Here is a 20,112-nt window from a genome sequence, read left to right as displayed (position 1 = left end):
GTCATCTGCAACTACTTACACCTCAAAGTAGCTAAATTGTTTAAGCCAAAATAAGGATTTGAAAATTGTTATTTCTATGCCTGAAATTAATTAATTCTGTTTGTGTGTGTGTGTGTGTGTGTGTGTGTGTGTGTGTGTGTGTGTGTGTGTGTGTGTTGCGTGAAAAGGCAGTGAGAGAGAGAGGGAGAGAGGGAGAGAGAGAGAGAGAGAGAGAGAGAGAGAGAGTAGGATTTAGGATTTTTTTGTGTGTGGGGTGGTGGCGGTGGGGGGGGGAGGGGGTGAGAGCTCTATAGCTTGGTCTTATCTAATAATTCTTTGAGGGCAGAGAACAGAGTTCCATTGCAGAGAGCTCTGTATTCATTAACACTTGTTTTCCTTCCACTATGGCTTTTTGTATTGGATAATTTTCTTCATTTATTAGTTTTTGTGGGGGGCTGTTGCTGCATTTGAGAATTCTCAAATCAGTATTGATGTTTGTTGGGTTATGTTTCTTGTCTAATACTTCCAATACTCACCTTATCTCTCACTGCCAATATTTACTGTCACTGGTGCATTCATACAAGTAATTTAATGTGCACGTGCCCTGCATGTGTAAATAGCTGGGGCAGGTGCCCTGCCTGGGCCTGTGTCACATGCGTACAGTGCGCTACCTGAATGCATCATATGCCCACATGCTCTCCAAGTGTCCACAAATTTGTCAGATATACTTGTGGTCCTTCCCAATAAAAATGTAATCTGTTGCTGCATACTTAGGCGTGTATGTGCGAGGTATTTAACGACCAACCGCTCTCCACGTATCCACAGCCTTGGCTGCTGCGTCGGGTGGGCCTGCACGACACGTGTGGAGTGCACTGTTTGCATGGACTCCCTGGTGTCTTGGCAGGCATAGCAGCAGCCATTGCCGCCGGACTCGCTTCTGAGCAGAGCTACGGTCCTGCCCTCTACAAGATCTTCCCAGCACGTGCTCTCCAGGTATGTCAACCCAGTGAACCGTGGATGCAGGTCAGTGTATGTAGGTATTGTGTATTCATTCATGTATAGTATGAAAAAGGATGTACCTATATGTGTATGTATGCATGTTCCACATCTCCTTCTACACAATTGGACCGGTTTCAACCAGACTTGGTATATACATTACTTACTGTCTGGTGAAAATCGCTATGTACCTAGCAAAGGGTTAGAGGTTAGAAGGTATTGCAGTTCATGATGTGCAAATACCCACAGTTCAGTCATCAAGTATGACACCACTTATTGACTTGTAGCAACCTTACACATAGTTCCAAGCCCTTATGAAACTTTTTCTCAGTGACATCACCACAAAACGACGAAAGCAGAAAAATTTATCTCTAAATACATTTCCACTGTTCATGCAGTGAAACTGCCACAGCAGTTAAATTTATTACTTCTCTGCCAGTAAGTCTGTTTCCAAAAAAATTTCGCAGACAGTGGTCCATATATACCGCTGCCTACAGAATTATATCGTTGTATGGCACTCAGTGAAGAAAATGTGACATTATGAACACTCAGATGTGTGAAGAGGAGCCGCATCATGGAAGACGTTTTAATTTATTAAGTCTTTACCACTAACTGTGATAACAACAAATTTCGTATATAGAATGTAAATATACCAGCGAATGTGTCTGTAAACTTATAGCACTGTACGACACATAGTGCCGAAGATATGTCAAGAAACGCTGAGCTGCGTGATAAACTGTTACATCATCCATGATTTTTGAAATTTCGTAAGGGCTTGACACTGTTTGTAAAGTTTGCTGCAAGTCACTGTGTTGTCATTCTCAAATATTTGATGCTTCCTTCCTACTAACTCTATTCGCTGCACATTTCGCATTATGTCCCGAATGTTCCTCCACAATTATATCAGAGAACGACTCTTAGTTAAGAAAATACGGCGCCATTAACATCGAGCTACATGGAAACGACACTACAGGGCCAAATTCTTTAGAGACACAGAGGAAATACATCTACATCTCATGTGAATAACTTCACTCTTTTCCTTATTCTACATCTACATCTACATACATACTCCGCAATCTACCATACGGTGCCTGGCGGAGGGTACCTCGTACCACAACTAGCATGTTCTCTCCCTGTTGCACTCCCAAAGAGAACGAGGGAAAAATGACTGCCTATATGCCTCTGTACGAGCCCTAATCTCGCTTCTCTTATCTTTGTGGTCCTTCCGCGAAATGTAAGTTGGCGGCAGTAAAATTGTACTGCAGTCAGCCTCAAATGCTGGTTCTCTAAATTTCCTCAGTAGCGATTCACGAAAAGAACGCCTCCTTTCCTCTAGAGACTCCAACCCGAGTTCCTGAAACATTTCCGTAACACTCGCGTGATGACCAAACCTACCATTAACAAATCTAGCAGCCCGCCTCTGAATTGCTTCTATGTCCTCCCTCAATCCGACCTGATAGGGATGCCAAACGCTGGAGCAGTACTGAAGAATAGATCGTATTAGTGTTTTATAAGCGGTCTCCTTTACAGATGAGCTACATCTTCCCAAAATGCTACCAATAAACCGAAGACGACTATCCGCCATCCCCACAACTGCCATTACATGCTTATCCCACTTCATGTCGCTCTGCAATGTTACGCCCAAATATTTAACCGACGTGACTGTGTCAAGCGCTACACTGCTAATGGAGTATTCAAACATTACAGGATTCTTTTTCCTATTCGTCTGCATTAATTTACATTTATCTATATTTAGAATTAGCTGCCATTCTTTAGACCAATCACAAATCCTGTCCAAGTCATCTTGTTTCCTCCTACAGTCACTCAACGACGACACCTTCCCGTACACCACAGCATCATCAGCAAACAGTCGCACATTGCTATCCACCCTATCCAAAAGATCATTTATATAGATAGAAAACAACATCGGACCTACCACACTTCCCTGGGGCACTCCAGATGATACCCTCACCTCCGATGAACACTCACCATCGAGGACAACGTACTGGATTCTATTACTTAAGAAGTCTTCGAGCCACTCACATACTTGGGAACCAATCCCATATGCTCGTACGTTAGTTAGGAGTCTGCAGTGGGGCACCGAGTCAAACGCTTTCCGGAAGTCAAGGAATATGGCATCCGTCTGATACCTTTCATCCATGGTTCGCAAGATATTACGTGAAAAAAGGGCGAGTTGCGTTTCGCGGGAGCGATGCTTTCTAAAGCCGAGCTGATGCATGGACAGCAACTTCTCTGTCTCAAGGAAATTCATTATATTCGAGCTGAGAACATGTTCGAGAATCTTGCAACAAATCGATGTTGAGGATATTGGTCTGTAATTATGTGTGGCATTGATACATGTGAAATGTCTATGTTACTAAGGACGCGTGACAATAAAACAAAGAAAACAACTACAACAGGGCGATCAAAAAGTATCCGTTTCAGGGCGTTGCTGCAGAGTATACACTGATCAGCCAGAACACTATGACCACCGATTTACCATCGATGTAAACCCGGCGAGACGATAGCAGCGTCACGTGACGAGGAATGACTTCTAGACACACGCACGGTCCATGTGGTATCAGTGAGCGTGCTGTCCAAGTGTAGAATCGAGAAGGTGACCGATGTATCTGAATTTGACCGCGGGAAGACCCGGAGTCTCAGTAGAAGCGTTTCTGAAACTGGATGGCTTATCGTGTGTTCGAGGAGTGCCGTGGTGAGTGTCTCCAACACTTGGCGAAACCACGTCCAGAAGCCGTGGAGTGGAGCAGACACCTCTCATTACAAATTGCGGACGTCGTTGCCTGGGCAAACTGGTAAAACACGAAAGGCGCAACTAACATCAAACTGTAACACCGGGTAGAGTAGAAGTTTGCCTGAAGACACAGTGCACCGAACACTCCTAACGATGGGCCTCAGCAGCCGACGACGCATCCGTGTGCCAGTGTTAACAACACGACATCGGCAATTACGACTGAAATGGGAACGTGACCATTGGCGCTAGACATTGGCGCAGTGGCAAGGCCTTGCATGGTCTGATGAAACCCGATACTTTCTGCATCATTCCAGTGGGAGGGCGAGAATCTGTTGTCTTCAGGTGCACAACGCCTTGACATCTGTATGTGTATGCAGACAAAGCAATGGGTGAAGAACACCTCCTACAGATCTATTTCAACGATACCTGAAACACCGGTTACTTGCTGTTACTATCTGGAAAGAAATACTGTGGCTGTAAGAACCAACACATATTACTGTGGTGGGGGCGATAATATGAAGAGACAATGGGCAAGGAGGAGACGGCCAGAGGGGGGAAGAAGGAGGGGGGAAGATAAGAGGGAAGAGGAGATGTGCAGATGACAATGCGTCATCACAGGTCTCTAATCATACACTGAATGTAGTCGGGAGAGCCGCTGTCAAAGAGTGTGGCAGCCTTCAGCAGCAGCACACGACCACGCTGTGGACAGTAGAGATGGGCAAAACTGTTCTTTTCAGAGGTTGGATCAGAACTGTTCACTCCCTGAAATGAATTAGCTCTTTTTCATGACTCACCACTCATTTACAATAGAAAATAAATGGAAGGCACATTGCCCTTTAAACTTGGTTTATTCCAGTACTATACCTGTATTTTGATCTTATTTGATCCTATTTTGAAGTAACACAGATAATGAGTAAGAATTTTGTGTTGTTTATTGAAATTTCCACGATATGACAAAGTTTTTGATTATTGATTTATTTTGCACTATCGTGGTTTTTTGGGTGATTGGAAAATGTTGTAACTTGAGATTTACATTAACAATATATTTGGCTATAATGTATTAAAATTTCATTAACCTCATACAAATACATCGCAAGCCATATATTTTTAAAGTGAACGTTTCCTTTCGAAGACGCCTAAAATCGCAAAATCCGTACCTGAATAAGAAAAAAAAATATAAATTTGACTGTAAAACGAAAGTGCTGCATATAGCCTTACGCAGAATAAAATAAGGAAAATATTGGTGTATCACATTTTGCAATACGTTTATCGGTTCGCTCGTAATTAAAGCGTAAATTCGAGTGTCCATAATAAAAATCCTATAGTAAGAGGAGTCATCAGGAACCTAATCTAATCAGTTTAAACAAATAAAAATAAAATAAAAACACTTGATGTATACATAACATAATAATGTAATATACATAGCGGTATTACTACGAAGAACAATATCCAGTGGGTACGAACTCCGATGCAGAGGCGCTGAGTCGAGCAGGTCGAGCCGCGAGCTGTATTACTGCGTGAGCTGAGACCGCAGAGACCAGAGTGACACCTGAGTCGCTTTGCTCGACGCTCTGGCTAGAGTCGAGACGGTGGGGTGAGCGTTAAGCAGGCGAGTTCCGAGGGTGGGGGGGAGCGGTGAACTCACCCGCCCCGAGACAAATCGTCCGTTTCCTTGCGAGCAGGTTTTTGCAAGTAGTTCCTATGTTATCCGCTAGGTGGCTCTCTGTCCTGTTGCTCGCATCAACTGCCCAGAGGGCAGGACGTGCGACTGAAACGATCGCCGACAGAGTGCGATGCGAAGTTAAGCTCCGCCAGACACTGCACAGTGCACACGGCAGACGACGCACAGAGACGGCACGGCATATGTGAAACACAAAATCCAATGGGGCACTGCACAATGCAGGCAGCCAAGGTAGAAGCAGGGCAGAGGCCGGCGCTGGCTGTGTTGTGTGGCGTGCACTGTGCTCTGATCAGCAGAGGCGCTGCTGATGTGCTCCGTCTCTCTCTCTCTCTCTCTCTCTCTCTCTCTCTCTCTCTCTCTCTGCCGTGGGAAACGTTTGGAGCTACCGTTCTTTTTTTCTGAATCACTGATTGTTCACTCCTTTGAAAGATTGAACTCTATGAATTAATTCAAGAGCGGATCCCCCATCTCTAGTGGACAGTGCCGAGGAGAATCCTAGCGCATTACATTGCACAGGGTGAAATGGCATGGTGCTGAATGTTATGCAGCAGCAGTGTTTGGTTCCACAGATGCCAAGACTCCCTTTACTTTCTAGTGTTGCCTGATTCCTGATTTAACTCTTGTTTCCACTATCTCTTTTGAGCCTACCAGTGTACCTTTTAGAAGATTTGTTATTTTATTTATCAATTTATTTACACGCCAAGTTCCGTAGGACCAAATTGAGGAGCAAATCTCCAAGGTCTTGGAACGTGTCAGTACATGAACTTACAACATAAAAGTAATAACAGATAAAAATAAATGTTCATAAACCTGAAAAAATGTCAGTCCATAAGTTTAAGTGAACGCTATCAGCAATACAATAAAAATCAGCTTAATTTTTCAAGGAGCTCCTCGACAGAATAGAAGGAGTGACCTATGAGGAAACTCTTCAGTTTCGATTTGAAAGCGTGTGGATTACTGCTAAGATTTTTGAATTCGAGTGGCATCTTATTGAAAATGGATGCAGCATTATACTCCACACCTTTTTGCACAAGAGTTAAGGAAGTCCGATCCGAATGCAGGTTTGATTTCTGCCGAGTATTAACAGAGTGAAAGCTGCTTATTCTTGGGAATAAACTAATATTGGTAACAAGAAAAGACGATAAGGAATATACATATTGAGAGGCCAATGTCAAAATACCCAGACTCGTGAACAGAGGTCGACAAGAGGTTCGTGAACTCACACCACTTATTGCCCGAACCGCCCGTTTCTGAGCCAAAAATATCCTTCTAGAATGGGAAGAGTTACCCCAAAATATAATACCATACGAAATAAGTGAAAAAATAAGCAAAATAGACTAATTTATGTGTCGAAGTATCACTCACTTTTGATACCGTTCGAACAGCAAAAATGGCAGTATTAAGTCTTTGAACAATATCCTGAACGTGAGCTTTCCACGACAGCTTACTATCTACCTGAACACTTAGAAATTTGAACTGTTCAGTTTCACTAATCATATGCCCGTTCTGTGAGATTAAAACGTCAGGTTTTGTTGAATTGTGTGTTAGAAACTGTAAAATCTGAGTCTTACTCTGATTTAACGTTAGTTTATTTTCTACAAGCCATGAACTGAGGTCATGTAATGCACTATTTGAAACCGAGTCATTGCTGCACATGACATCCTTTACTACCAAGCTAGTGTCATGAGCAAACAGAAATATTTTAGAGTTACCTATAATACTAGAGGGCATATCATTTATATAAATAAGGAACAGGAGCGGCCCCGACACTGATCCCTGGGGAACCCCCCACTTGATAGTACCCCACTCAGATTCCACATCACAGCCGTTATCAACATTGTGAATAATGACCTTTTGCTGCCTGTTGCTAAAGTAAGAGGTGAACCAATTGTGAGCTACTCCCCTTATTCTATAATGGTCGAACTTCTGGAGCAATATTTTGTGATCAACACAGTCAAATGCTTTAGTTAAATCAAAAAATACGCCAAGCGTTCGAAACTTTTTGTTTAGCCCATCCAGCACCTCTTCTTTGATCTTCCAAGCTTTTCCATTTCCTCCCACATCTTTTCTCTGTTTGTGCTACCGTAGACCCTCTTAAGATCACCTGCCAATTTTTGCCGTCGTTGTATTCTCAGTATTTTGGTATGGCTTCTTTCCGTAGAGAAATCAGTGGTGGATCGATCCTCCTTGTTTCTCATCTACTGTATTTCCTCTTTTAACTACAGTTCCAGTCTACTAGAGAATCTTGGAGAACACTTTTATTGTTTGATAAATGAAGGCGTCTTTATTTTGTGCCCTTTTGTTTAATCTCCTTTTTATCGACTGGCAGTATGATCGATTCTTTCCAATTAGCTGCCATGCGTTGTTCGTTCCAAATGTTTGTCACGAGTTTGTGTATCGTTTTGCAGTTGTATATCCTCTATTTTTTATCAATTCGAATTCTCCTTGGAGACTATCTCAGGTCTCAGTCATTCTTTGCTGTGCAGCTAAAGTATCTACATTCTGATATTTACATTATTCCTCGATTTCTCGACTTCCAACTTCAACATTTCAAAGCTCCTCAAGCTAGTTTAGCATTAATGTTGAGGATGTTAAACTGAAAGTTACTATTAATTCAGCCCAAATATATCTGGTAGTACAAAACGTAGTTCCTACTATTGTTCAACAAAAGGAGACAGACTGCACGCTATCACTATCAGCTTATGTGCCTGACAGGGCGTCACAGAAGGGTGGCAAGACAATAAAAAATAACCAGTAACATTTATTAAGAATTACGACGCAATGTGATGCTTACAGTGTGACAATTATTGAACTATATGAAGTGAAATCGACATAACTTCTGAACGCTTTGAGTTAGGATGTTCAAGCCGCATGGTTGACCGCGGGAATCACAGAAATTAGTACGCGGTGTATGGTTTGCTTTAGTGACGAAGACCACTTTCATTTGGATGGGTTCGTCAATAAGCAAAATCGGCGCATTTGGGGGACTGAGAATCCGCATTTCACGATCGACAAGTCTCTTTACCCACAACGAGTGAATGTGTGATGTGCAGTGTCCAGTCGCGGAACAATCGGTGGTACATTTCTTGACGGCACGGTGACTAGCGAACGGTACGTGAACGTTTTGAAAAGCTGGTTTCATCCCCATTACCCAACATGACCCTTATTTCGGCAAGATGTGGTTCGTCGAAGACGGAGCTCGACCCCATCGAAGCAGGAGAGTGTTTGATGTCCTGTAGGAGCACTTCGGGGAACGCATTCTGGCTGTGGGTTACCGAGAGGACGGTGGCATGGGCCTCGATTGGTCATAGATGTTCCGACACTTTAGCGGGTCATGCGGAATTTCACTATTTGTCTGTACCACGTCAACACCAATGACGGCAGGCATACCGAACGTGTCATAACCGAAATCCGAATATCTGTAGTGACGTTTACATGTTGAATAAAGTGTGTGCACCCCGTAGTTTGTATCTAATTTAGTGTTTTTTTTCTTGTAGTTCAATAATTGTCGCCTTGTAACTTTGGTACACTTAGATGCCTGGCACTGGGTGTTCTATACGTAATACAAAGAGATCTAAATGCGTTTGCTGTGTCTTGGCAGTCTGTGATATTGTCACTACGGCTGATCGTAATTACGCAGACACTCATCGTTAGCCGGCCGCTGTGGCCGACAGATTCTAGGCGCTTTAGTCCGGAACCGCGCTGCTGCTACGCTCGTAGGTTCGAATCCTGCCTCGGGCATGGATGTGTGTGATGTCCTTAGGTTAGTCAGGTTTAATTAGTACTAAGTCTAGGGGACTGATGAACTCAGATGTTAAGTCTCATAGTTCTTAGAGCCACTTTTCAACTTTTCATTAACAGCCCTATTTTTCTGTAAATACCGACAGCTAAGCCGAAATTTTGTCTTCTCAGAGGAAGGCATGACATGGCAAATACACTACTGCCCATTAAAATTGCTACACCACGAAGATGACGTGCTACAGACGCGAAATTTAACTGACAGGAAGAAGATGCTGTGATATGCAAATGATTAGCTTTTCAGAATATTCACACAAGGTTGGCGCCAGTGGAGACACCTACAACGTGCTGACATGAGGAAGGTTTCCAACCGATTTCTACATCTACATCTACATCTACATCCATACTCCGCAAGCCACCTGACGGTGTGTGGCGGAGGGTACCTTCAGTACCTCTATCGGTTCTCCCTTCTATTCCAGTCTCGTATTGTTCGTGGAAAGAAGGATTGTCGGTATGCCTCTGTGTGGGCTCTAATCTCTCTGATTTTATCCTCATGGTCTCATCGCGAGATATACGTAGGAGGGAGCAATATACTGCTTGACTCTTCGGTGAAGGTATGTTCTCGAAACTTTGACAAAAGCCCGTACCGAGCTACTGAGCGTCTCTCCTGCAGAGTCTTCCACTGGAGTTTATCTATCATCTCCGTAACGCTTTCGCGATTACTAAATGATCCTGTAACGAAGCGCGCTGCTCTCCGTTGCATCTTCTCTATGTCTTGTATCAACCCTATCTGGTACGGATCCCACACTGCTGAGCAGTATTCAAGCAGTGGGCGAACAAGCGTACTGTAACCTACTTCCTTTGTTTTCGGATTGCATTTCCTTAGGATTCTTCCAATGAATCTCAGTCTGGCATCTGCTTTACCGACAATCATCTTTGTATTATCATTCCATTTTAAATCACTCCTAATGCGTACTCCCAGATAATTTATGGTATTAACTGCTTCCAGTTGCTGACCTGCTATTTTGTAGCTAAATGATAAAGGATCTATCTTTCTGTGTATTCGCAGCACATTACACTTGTCTACATTGAGATTCAGTTGCCATTCCCTGCACCATGCGTCAATTCGCTGCAGATTCTCCTGCATTTCAGTACAATTTTCCATTGTTACAACCTCTCGATACACCACAGCATCATCTGCAAAAACCCTCAGTGAACTTCCGATGTCATCCACCAGGTCATTTATGTATATTGTGAATAGCAACGGTCCTATGACACTCCCCTGCGGCACACCTGAAATTACTCTTACTTCGGAAGACTTCTCTCCATTGAGAATAACATGCTGCGTCCTGTTATCTAGGAACTCCTCAATCCAATCACACAATTGGTCTGATAGTCCATATGCTCTTACTTTGTTCAATAAACGACTGTGGGGAACTGTATCGAACGCCTTGCGGAAGTCAAGAAACACGGCATCTACCTGTGAACCCGTGTCTATGGCCCTCTGAATTTCGTGGACGAATAGCGCGAGCTGGGTTTCACATGACCGTCTTTTTCGAAACCCATGCTGATTCCTACAGAGTAGATTTCTAGTCTCCAGAAAAGTCATTATACTCGAACACAATACGTGTTCCAAAATTCTACAACTGATCGACGTTAGAGATATAGGTCTATAGTTCTGCACATCTGTTCGACGTCCCTTCTTGAAAACGGGGATGACCTGTGCCCTTTTCCAATCCTTTGGAACGCTACGCTCTTCTAGATACCTACGGTACACCGCTGCAAGAAGGGGGGCAAGTTCCTTCGCGTACTCTGTGTAAAATTGAACTGGTATCCCATCAGGTCCAGAGGCCTTTCCTCTTTTGAGCGATTTTAATTGTTTCTCTATCCCTCTGTCGTCTATTTCTGTATCTACCATTTTGTCATCTGTGCGACAATCTAGAGAAGGAACTACAGTGTAATCTTCCTCTGTGAAACAACTTTGGAAAAACACATTTAGTATTTCGGCCTTTAGTCTGTCATCCTCTGTTTCAGTACCATTTTGGTCACAGAGTGTCTGGACATTTTGTTTTGATCCACCTACCGCTTTGACATAAGACCAAAATTTCTTAGGATTTTCTGCCAAGTCAGTACATAGAACTTTACTTTCGAATTCATTGAACGCCTCTCGCATAGCTCTCTTCACACTACATTTCGCTTCGCGTAATTTTTGTTTGTCTGCAAGGCTTTGGCTATGTTTATGTTTGCTGTGAAGTTCCCTTTGCTTCCGCAGCAGTTTTCTAACTCGGTTGTTGAACCACGGTGGCTCTTTTCCATCTCTTACGATCTTGCTTGGCACATACTCATCTAACGCATATTGTACGATGGTTTTGAACTTTGTCCACTGATCCCCAACACTATCAGTACTTGAGACAAAACTTTTGTGTTGAGCCAACAGGTACTCTGAAATCTGCTTTTTGTCACTTTTTCTAAACAGAAAAATCTTCCTACCCTTTTTAATATTCCTATTTACGGCTGAAATCATCGATGCCGTAACCGCTTTATGATCGCTGATTCCCTGTTCTGCGTTAACTTTTTCAAATAGTTCGGGTCTGTTTGTCACCAGTAGGTCTAATATGTTATCGCCACGAGTCGGTTCTCTGTTTAACTGCTCAAGGTAGTTTTCAGATAAAGCACTTAAAAAAATTTCACTGGATTCTTTGTCCCTGCCACCCGTTATGGACGTCTGAGTCTCCCAGTCTATATCCGGCAAATTAAAATCTCCACCCAGAACTATAACATGGTGGGGAAATCTACTCGAAATATTTTCCAAATTATCCTTCAGGTGCTCAGCCACAACAGCTGCTGAGCCAGGGGGCCTATAGAGACATCCAATTACCATGTCTGAGCCTGCTTTAACCGCGACCTTCACCCAAATCATTTCACATTTCGGATCTCCGTCAATTTCCTTCGATACTATTGCACTTCTTACCGCTATAAACACGCCTCCGCCTTCACTGTTCAGCCTGTCTCTGCGGTATATATTCCAATCTGAGTTTAGGATTTCGTTACTGTTTACGTCTGGTTTCAGCCAACTTTCTGTCCCTAGTACAATATGGGCGTTGTGATCGTTTATTCATGAGAGCAGTTCTGGGACCTTTCTATAAACGCTCCTGCAGTTTACTATTAGCACATTAATATTGTTATTCCCTGTTGCATTTTGCCTACTCCTACCTTGCCGCGTCTCAGGAGGCGTCTTGTCGGGCCTAGGGAGGGGATTCTCTAACCTAAAAAACCCCCATGTGCACTCCACACGTACTCCGCTACCCTTGTAGCCGCTTCCGGCGTGTAGTGCACGCCTGACCTATTCAGGGGGACTCTACATTTCTCCACCCGATAGCGGAGGTCGAGAAATTTGCACCCCAGATCTCCGCAGAATCGTCTGAGCCTCTGGTTTAAGCCTTCCACTCGGCTCCAAACCAGAGGACCGCGATCGGTTCTGGGAACGATACTACAAATAGTTAGCTCTGATTCCACCCCGCGAGCGAGGCTTTCCGCCTTCACCAATTCCGCCAACCGCCTGTACGAACTGAGGATGACCTCTGAACCCAGACGGCAGGAGTCATTGGTGCCGACATGAGCAACAATTTGCAGTCGGGTGCACCCAGTGCACTCTATCGCCGCCGGTAGGGCCTCCTCCACATCTCGGATGAGACCCCCCGGCAAGCAGACAGAGTGAACACTGGCCTTCTTCCCCGACCTTCTCGCTATTTCCCTAAGGGGCTCCATCACCCGCCTAACGTTGGAGCTCCCAATAACTAATAAACCCCTCCCCCCGTGTGCCTGCTCGGACCTTGCTGAAGGAGCAGCCACATGTCCCCTCACAGGCAGAGCGGGCAATGCCACACGGCCAGCCTCCACATTGACCTTCCGCCTCGTGCGCCGCGAACGCCGCTGAACCCGCCACTCCCCTTGGGGAGAGGGTGGCCCAACCGCGCCCGGTACCCGCGAAGATGTCTCGACAGCAGGGACAGTGGGTGAAGCATGTAACACCTGGGGTGTACCTTGCGACGCACCAGACTCCCCACTGCCGCTACACTCCGAGGCAGCAGCCTGAAGACGGCTGACCGCGGCCATCAACACGCTCAGCTGTTCGCGAACAGTGGCCAGCTCCTCCTGCGTCCGTACACAGCAGTCACACATCCTATCCATCCTAAGGAAACAATTTACTGAAGACAGTTAATCAACCTTTAACTAGACTGCTAATTCACTAAAGGCGGCTGCTTATTCACTAATCTGTGGTTGCTAGCCACTTCTTGTAGAAAACAATGAAAATAGCAGTACCTGTCTCTGGACTGTATTGAAAACAAACTCTAGCACTACTGGCACTATGGTTGACTACAGGGACTCTCTCTGACTGTATTCAAAACAATCACGAAATCTATGGAACACTATTAAGAGCACTCGAAAATTAAAGCTTCCTAAAAGCAAATGCACACGGAAGAAGAAGTGACAAGTAAGAAAAATACAGTTAATACTTAAATTAAGGTAGCTCGCTGCACAGCAGACGTGAAGCAGGCGGCAGTTACGACGACCATACACAAACAGCAGTTGACCGCCGTTGCCTGGTGAAACGTTGTTGTGATGCCTCGTGTAAGGAGGGAAAATGCGTACCACCAAGTTTCCGACTTTGATAAAGGTCGGATTGTAGCCTATTGCGATTGTGGTTTATCGTATCGCGACATTGCTGCTCGCGTTGGTCGAGATCCAATGACTGTTAGCAGAATATGGAATCGGTGGGTTCAGGAGGGCAATACGGAACGCCGTGCTGAATCCCAACGGCCTCGTATCACTAGCAGTCGAGATGACAGGCATCTTATCCGCATGGCTGTAACGGATCGTGCAGCCACGTCTCCGTTCCTGAATGAACAGATGGGGACGTTTGTAAGACAACAACCATCTGCACGAACAGTTCGACGACGTTTGCAGCAGCATGGACTATCAGCTCGGAGACCATAGCTCCAGTTACCCTTGACGCTGCATCACAGACAGGAGCGTCTGCGATGGTGTACTCACTGACGAACGTGGGTGCACGAATAGAAAAACGTCATTTTTTCGGATGAATCCAGGTTCTGTTTACAGCATCATGATGGTGACATCCGTGTTTGGCAACATCGCGGTGAACGCACGTTGGAAGTGTGTAGACGTCATCCCCATACTGGCGTATCACCCGGCGTGATGGTATGGGGTGCCATTGGTTACACGTCTCGGTCACCTCTTGTTCGCATTGACGGCACTTTGAACAGTGGACGTTACATTTCAGATGTCTTACAACCCGTGGCTGTACCCTTCATTCGATCCCTGCGAGCCGGCCGGAGTGGCCGTGCGGTTCTAGGCGCTACAGTCTGGAACCGCGTGACCTCTACGGTCGCAGGTTCGAATCCTACCTCGGGCATGGACGTGTGTGATTTCCTTTGGTTAGTTAGGTTTAAGTAGTTCTAAGTTCTAGGGGACTGATGACCACAGCAGTTAAGTCCCATAGTGCTCAGAGCCATTTGAGCCATTTTTGATCCCTGCGAAACCCTACATTTCCGCAGGATAATGCACGACCGCATGTTGGACGTCCTGTACAGGACTTTTTGGATACAGAAAATGTTCGACTGCTGCCGTGGTCAGCATATTCTCCAGATCTCTCACCAACTGAAAACGTCTGGTCGATGGTGGCCGAGCAATTGGCTCGTCACAATACGCCAGTCACTACTCTTGATGAACTGTGGTATCGTGTTGAAGCTGCATGGGCAGCTGTACCTGTACACGCCATCCAAGCTCTGTGTGACTCACTGGCCAGGCGTATCAAGGGCGTTATTACAGCCAGAGGTGGTTGTTCTGGGTACTGATTTCTCAGGATCTATGCACCCATATTGCGTGAAAATGTAGTGACATGTCAGTTCTAGTATAATATATTTGTCCAATGAATACCCATTTATCATCTGCATTTCTTCTTGGTGTAGCAATTTTAATGGCCAGTAGTGTATTTAGTGCACCACATGATAGGCAATCCAACCTATATTTCCCACCTCGGGTGCAGGAGACGTGAGTTGGTTTGCAGATTTTAAGATGCATGAATTATTCTCTGCATAAGTTTTATTATGCCCACCTTCTACAGAGTGCTCTAAAATTCCCCTTACAAACTTGTAGGACTTGTAGAAGGGACTGAGTGGGCAATAAAATGAATGAGAACCCATGTCGTTTCCCACAACGTCCGGCTCTATCGCGTGCCCTTTTCGCCGCAATTACGCAATGGCTTCGAGAAAGGGGTGCTTCACTGTCAGCAGGTGTGACTGTGGCGCTCAGAGGAGACGCTGGACGCCCGTAGTGGAACTGGAGTAGTTTGGGAAAACTGATTATGTTTCCCTTTCGTTTCTTTGGTTATTAATGTGTGAAATTTTAAAACAAGCAATGTACTGGGTCACGCCTCATCAATTACTTGCACACTCACGTTCAGCAGGAAAAGTGAAACCTTGAACCAATGGAGACAGGATGTTCATGTTCATAGGACATGTACATTAGTATGTTTTGCATAAATGATCAGTATGTGTCCTGTTGCCTAGTAGACACAGGGTCCGCATGTGCTTTGATAGCTTGTTCCACACGTGATGGAATCGATGCGTATCAAGCGCGAATGGCATCCCGTGGCGTAGCCATTCATACTGCATTCACCTGTTGCCAAAGTTCATGTGTGGTGGTTGGCATGGGGTCACAGCGCTACACCAGTCGTTTCACCATATTCCGCACGTTTTCGATTGGCGACAAGTGTAGTGATCTGGCGGACCAGGGCAAAAGGCTGACATCCTGTGAAGCCACCAAGGCAGGTGTTCGTTCAGCAAAATGTGGTCGTGCATTGTCTTGCTGAAAAATGGTGTATGGGGTGTTGTGAGGAAAGGCTACGACTATGGGTCGCAGGAAGTCATTCACTTAGGTCACTCTGGTCACAGTGCCCTGGACACCCATCAGTTGTGATTTGTGATTGTAGCCAGTAGCACCCCACATCATAAGGGCTCCAGTTGGCGCTGTATGTCTTTTGCGAACGCCCTGTCTGGGGCGATCCAAAATGCGGCTCTCATTTTCGAACAAACAGAACCTGGATTCGTCCAAAAACACTACTTCATGCCATTTCCGTACCCAGTGACGTCGTTCCGTACTCTATTCCCCTCTAGCATGTTTCTCCACGTTCGTCAAAGGTAGCCAGAAAAGCGGGTGATGCGCGCGTAACCCGTGCGGTAATGTACGGCGACGGTCTGCCACCCCTGATAGTGTACGACGTGTTACACCGTTCCACAGTTGCGCCAGAGCCGATGAGAACGCAGATCTGTCCTGCAATGGCATACGGCAGTAGTATGGGTGGTTCAAGCTGACCCATCTCGATTTATTCTATGGCCTTCCGTGAACCAATCTGCACACAACCATTGCATTGCCGAACACTTCGTCCCACAGTGGCATCAATTTCCCGGATGGATGCATCACGTACTCTCATGCCAATAATGCACAACCTTTTAAACTCACTGATTTGGCGGCATGGTTCACGCATATGTCTGCTCAAGTCACACTAGTCCATTACCTTCGGTCTACAGTGACAACGAGAGCTGCAGGCACATTTCAAACCTAATCATTTCTGCATAATATACTAATGTACATGTCCTGTGAATATGAACGACCTATCTCTAGTCGTCTAGCCCTGGGAGAGGCAGCCCTGACAAAACTCTACCATCTGCGGAGCAACATGTATGATACACGTGAAATACCCTCAGACTTCAAGAAGAATATAATAATTCCAATCCCGAAGAAAGCAGGTATTGACAGATGTGCAAATTATCGAAATATCGGTTTAATAATTCACGGCTGCAAAATACTAACACGAATTCTTTACAGACGAATGGAAAAGCTGGTAGAAGCCGACGTCGGGGATGATCAGTTTGGATTCCATAGAAATGCTGAAACACGTGAGGCAGTACTGACCCTAAGATATATCTTAGAAGATAGATTAAGGAAAGGCAAACCTACGTTTCTACCATTTGTAGACTTAGAGAAAGCTTTTGACAATGTTGAGTGGAATACTTTCTTTCAAATTCTGAAGGTGGCAGGGCTAAAATGCAGGGAGCGAAAGGCTATTTACAATTTGTACAGAAACCAGATGGCAGTTATACGAGTCGAGGGGCATGAAAGGGAAGCGATGGTTGGGAAGGGAGTGAGACAGGGTTGTAACCTTTCCCCGGTGTTGTTCAATCTGTATATTGAGCAAGCAGTAAAGGAAACAAAAGAAAAATTTGGAATAGGTATCAAAATCCATGTAATCAATTGTAATTCAGTCAGAGACAGCAAAGGACTTGGAACAGCAGTTGAACAGAATGGACAGTGTCTTGAAAGGAGGATATAAGATTAACATCAACAAAAGCAAAACAAGAGTAATGGAATGTAGTCGAGTTAAATCGGGTGATGCTGAGGGAATTAGATTAGGAAATGAGACACTTAAAGTAGTAAAGGAGTTTTGCTATTTGGGAAGCAAAATAACTGATAATGGTCGCAGTAGGCAGGATATAAAACGTAGACTGGCAATGGGACGGAAATCGTTTCTGAAGAAGAGAAATTTGTTAACATCGAGTATAGATTTAAGTGTCAGGAAGTCATTTCTGAAAGTATTTGTATGGAGTGTAGCAATGTATGGAAGTGAAACATGGACGGTAAATAGTTTGGACAAGAAGAGAATAGAAGCTTTCGAAACGTTGTGCTACAGAAGAATTCTGAAGATTAGATGGGTAGATCACATGACTAATGAGGAGGTATTTAATAGAACTGGGTAGCAGAGAAATTTGTAGCATAACTTGACTAGAAGAAGGAATCGGTTGGTAGGACATGTTCTGAGGCATCGAGGGATCACAAATTTAGCATTGGAGGGCAGCGTGGGGGGTAAAAATCGTAGAGGGAGACCAAGAGATGAATACACTAAGCAGATTCAGAAGGATGTAGGTTGCAGTAGGTACTGGGAGATGAAGAATCTTGCACAGGATAGAGTAGCATGGAGAGCTGCATCAAACCAGTCTCTGGACTGAAGATCACCCGTAGTCGTAACCAGTATGTTTTCAAACGGTTGTAGCATTGAAAGTACGTTTCCGGACATGGGCACCAATTCAAAATATTATCTACTCACTCCCCTCTACAAGTCCTAGAAGTTTGTAAGGGAAACTTTAGAGCATCCTGTATAGCTTCATACACTCATCCTCATAAATTAAGGATAATTGCAGAATGTGATGCCACACAACACGCCACTACACAAAACTGGCGCTAATAGCATAGGCACATAGGGAACACGGTGATAAGTTGAGAAAACCGTCCCGAAACACGTGTGCTACAAAACGCGACTGTTTCCTGCACACGTACCCCGACATCAATATGGGATATGATCACCATGCACACGTACACAGGCCGCACAACGGGTTGGCATACTCTGAATCAGGTGGTCGAGCAGCTGCTGGGGTATAGCCTCCCATTCTTGCACCAGTGCCTGTCGGAGTTCCTGAAATGTCGTGGGGGTTTGAAGACGTGCAGCGATACGTCGATCGAGTGCATCCAAGGCCTGCTCGATGGTGTTTAGGTTTGGAGAACAGGCAGGCCACTCCATTTGCCTGATCTGTTTCAAGGTATTCCTCCACGATGGCAGCTCGGTGGGGCCGTGCGTTATCATCCATCAAGAGGAAGGTGGGACCCACTGCGCCCCTGAAAAGGCGGACATATTGGTGCAAAATGACGTCCCGATACACCTGACCTGTTACAGTTCCTCTGTCAATGACATGCAAGGGTGTACGTGCACCAATCATAATCCCACCCCACACTATCAAACCACGACCTCCATACAGGTCCCTTTCAAGGACATTAAGGGGTCGGTATCTGGTTCCTGGTTCACGGCAGATGAAAACCCGGTGAGAAACACTGTTCAGACTATACCTGGACTCGTACGTGAACATAACCTGGAACCACTGTTCCAATGGCCGTGTACTGTGTTCTTGACACCAGGCTTTACGGGCTCTCCTGTGACCAGGGGTCAGTGGAATGCACCTTGCAAGTCTCTGGGCAAATAAACCATGTGTGTTAAGTCGTATGTAGACTATGTGTCTGGGACAACTGTTCCAGTGGCTGCGGTAAGGTCCTGACCGAGGCTACCTGCAGTACTCCGTAGCCGTCTGCGGGCACTGATGCTCAGATATCAGTCTTCTTGTGATGTTGTACACTGTGGAGGTTCCATACTGTAGCTCCTGGACACGTTTCCTGTCTGCTGGAATCGTTGCCATCATCTTGAGATCATACTTTGTGGCACACGGGGGGCCCGTGTTACGACCTGCTGTGTTTGACCAGCCTCCAGTCACCCTAGTATCCCACACCTCATAACGTCATCAATGCATGATATTTGAGCCATTTTCAACACACATCCACCATCAGAACATCTGAAAACGTCTGCACACTTACTCTCTGCACCGCACTCTGACAAGCACCAACACACCTCTGCGTATGTGGACTGTTGCCAGCGCCACCGTGAGACGACCGCAGGTCAAATGCACGGCATGGTCATACCCAGAGGTGATTCAAACCCGCAAACCGCCCACCAGAGTGCTGTTTCACCATGTAACAGTATTATCCTTAATTTATGAGCTTGAGAGTAGATCAGCCTCCTTAACGAAGCTCAGGGTTTGAGAAGTGAACCCTGGTTCATATAGTCGACAGCTCTGAAGGCTTCACACATCACCTTGTGTTTCAGCCTCATGAAGGACCTGACGGCTCTCCATCTGCATTGCTGGGGCGTTCCGCTCAGGCCCAGGCTGGGTTCCAACTGCTGGCTTTGGCGCACAGCCTCGCCATAGCGCTGGTGGCCGGTGCTCTCACAGGTACGTACAAAAATCACACACACACAGACACACACACACACACACACACA

The 20,112-nt window shown here is 45.3% G+C and overlaps 1 protein-coding gene across 1 annotated transcript in view; it reads left to right on the top strand.

Moving 5' to 3' along the window:
* The window catches only part of LOC126106476 (ammonium transporter Rh type B), a 165,121-nt gene that overhangs the window by 131,499 nt on the left and 13,510 nt on the right, over nucleotides 1–20,112 (top strand). The window contains exons 8-9 of the mRNA XM_049912776.1: nucleotides 805–972; nucleotides 19,936–20,062. Coding sequence (XP_049768733.1) covers nucleotides 805–972; nucleotides 19,936–20,062 — 295 coding nt within the window. The remainder of the gene's footprint in view (nucleotides 1–804; nucleotides 973–19,935; nucleotides 20,063–20,112) is intronic.

The sequence above is a fragment of the Schistocerca cancellata genome, chromosome 10, assembly GCF_023864275.1.
Source record: "Schistocerca cancellata isolate TAMUIC-IGC-003103 chromosome 10, iqSchCanc2.1, whole genome shotgun sequence".
Lineage (NCBI taxonomy): Eukaryota > Metazoa > Arthropoda > Insecta > Orthoptera > Acrididae > Schistocerca > Schistocerca cancellata.
This window is presented reverse-complemented; position numbering and strand designations above follow the sequence as displayed.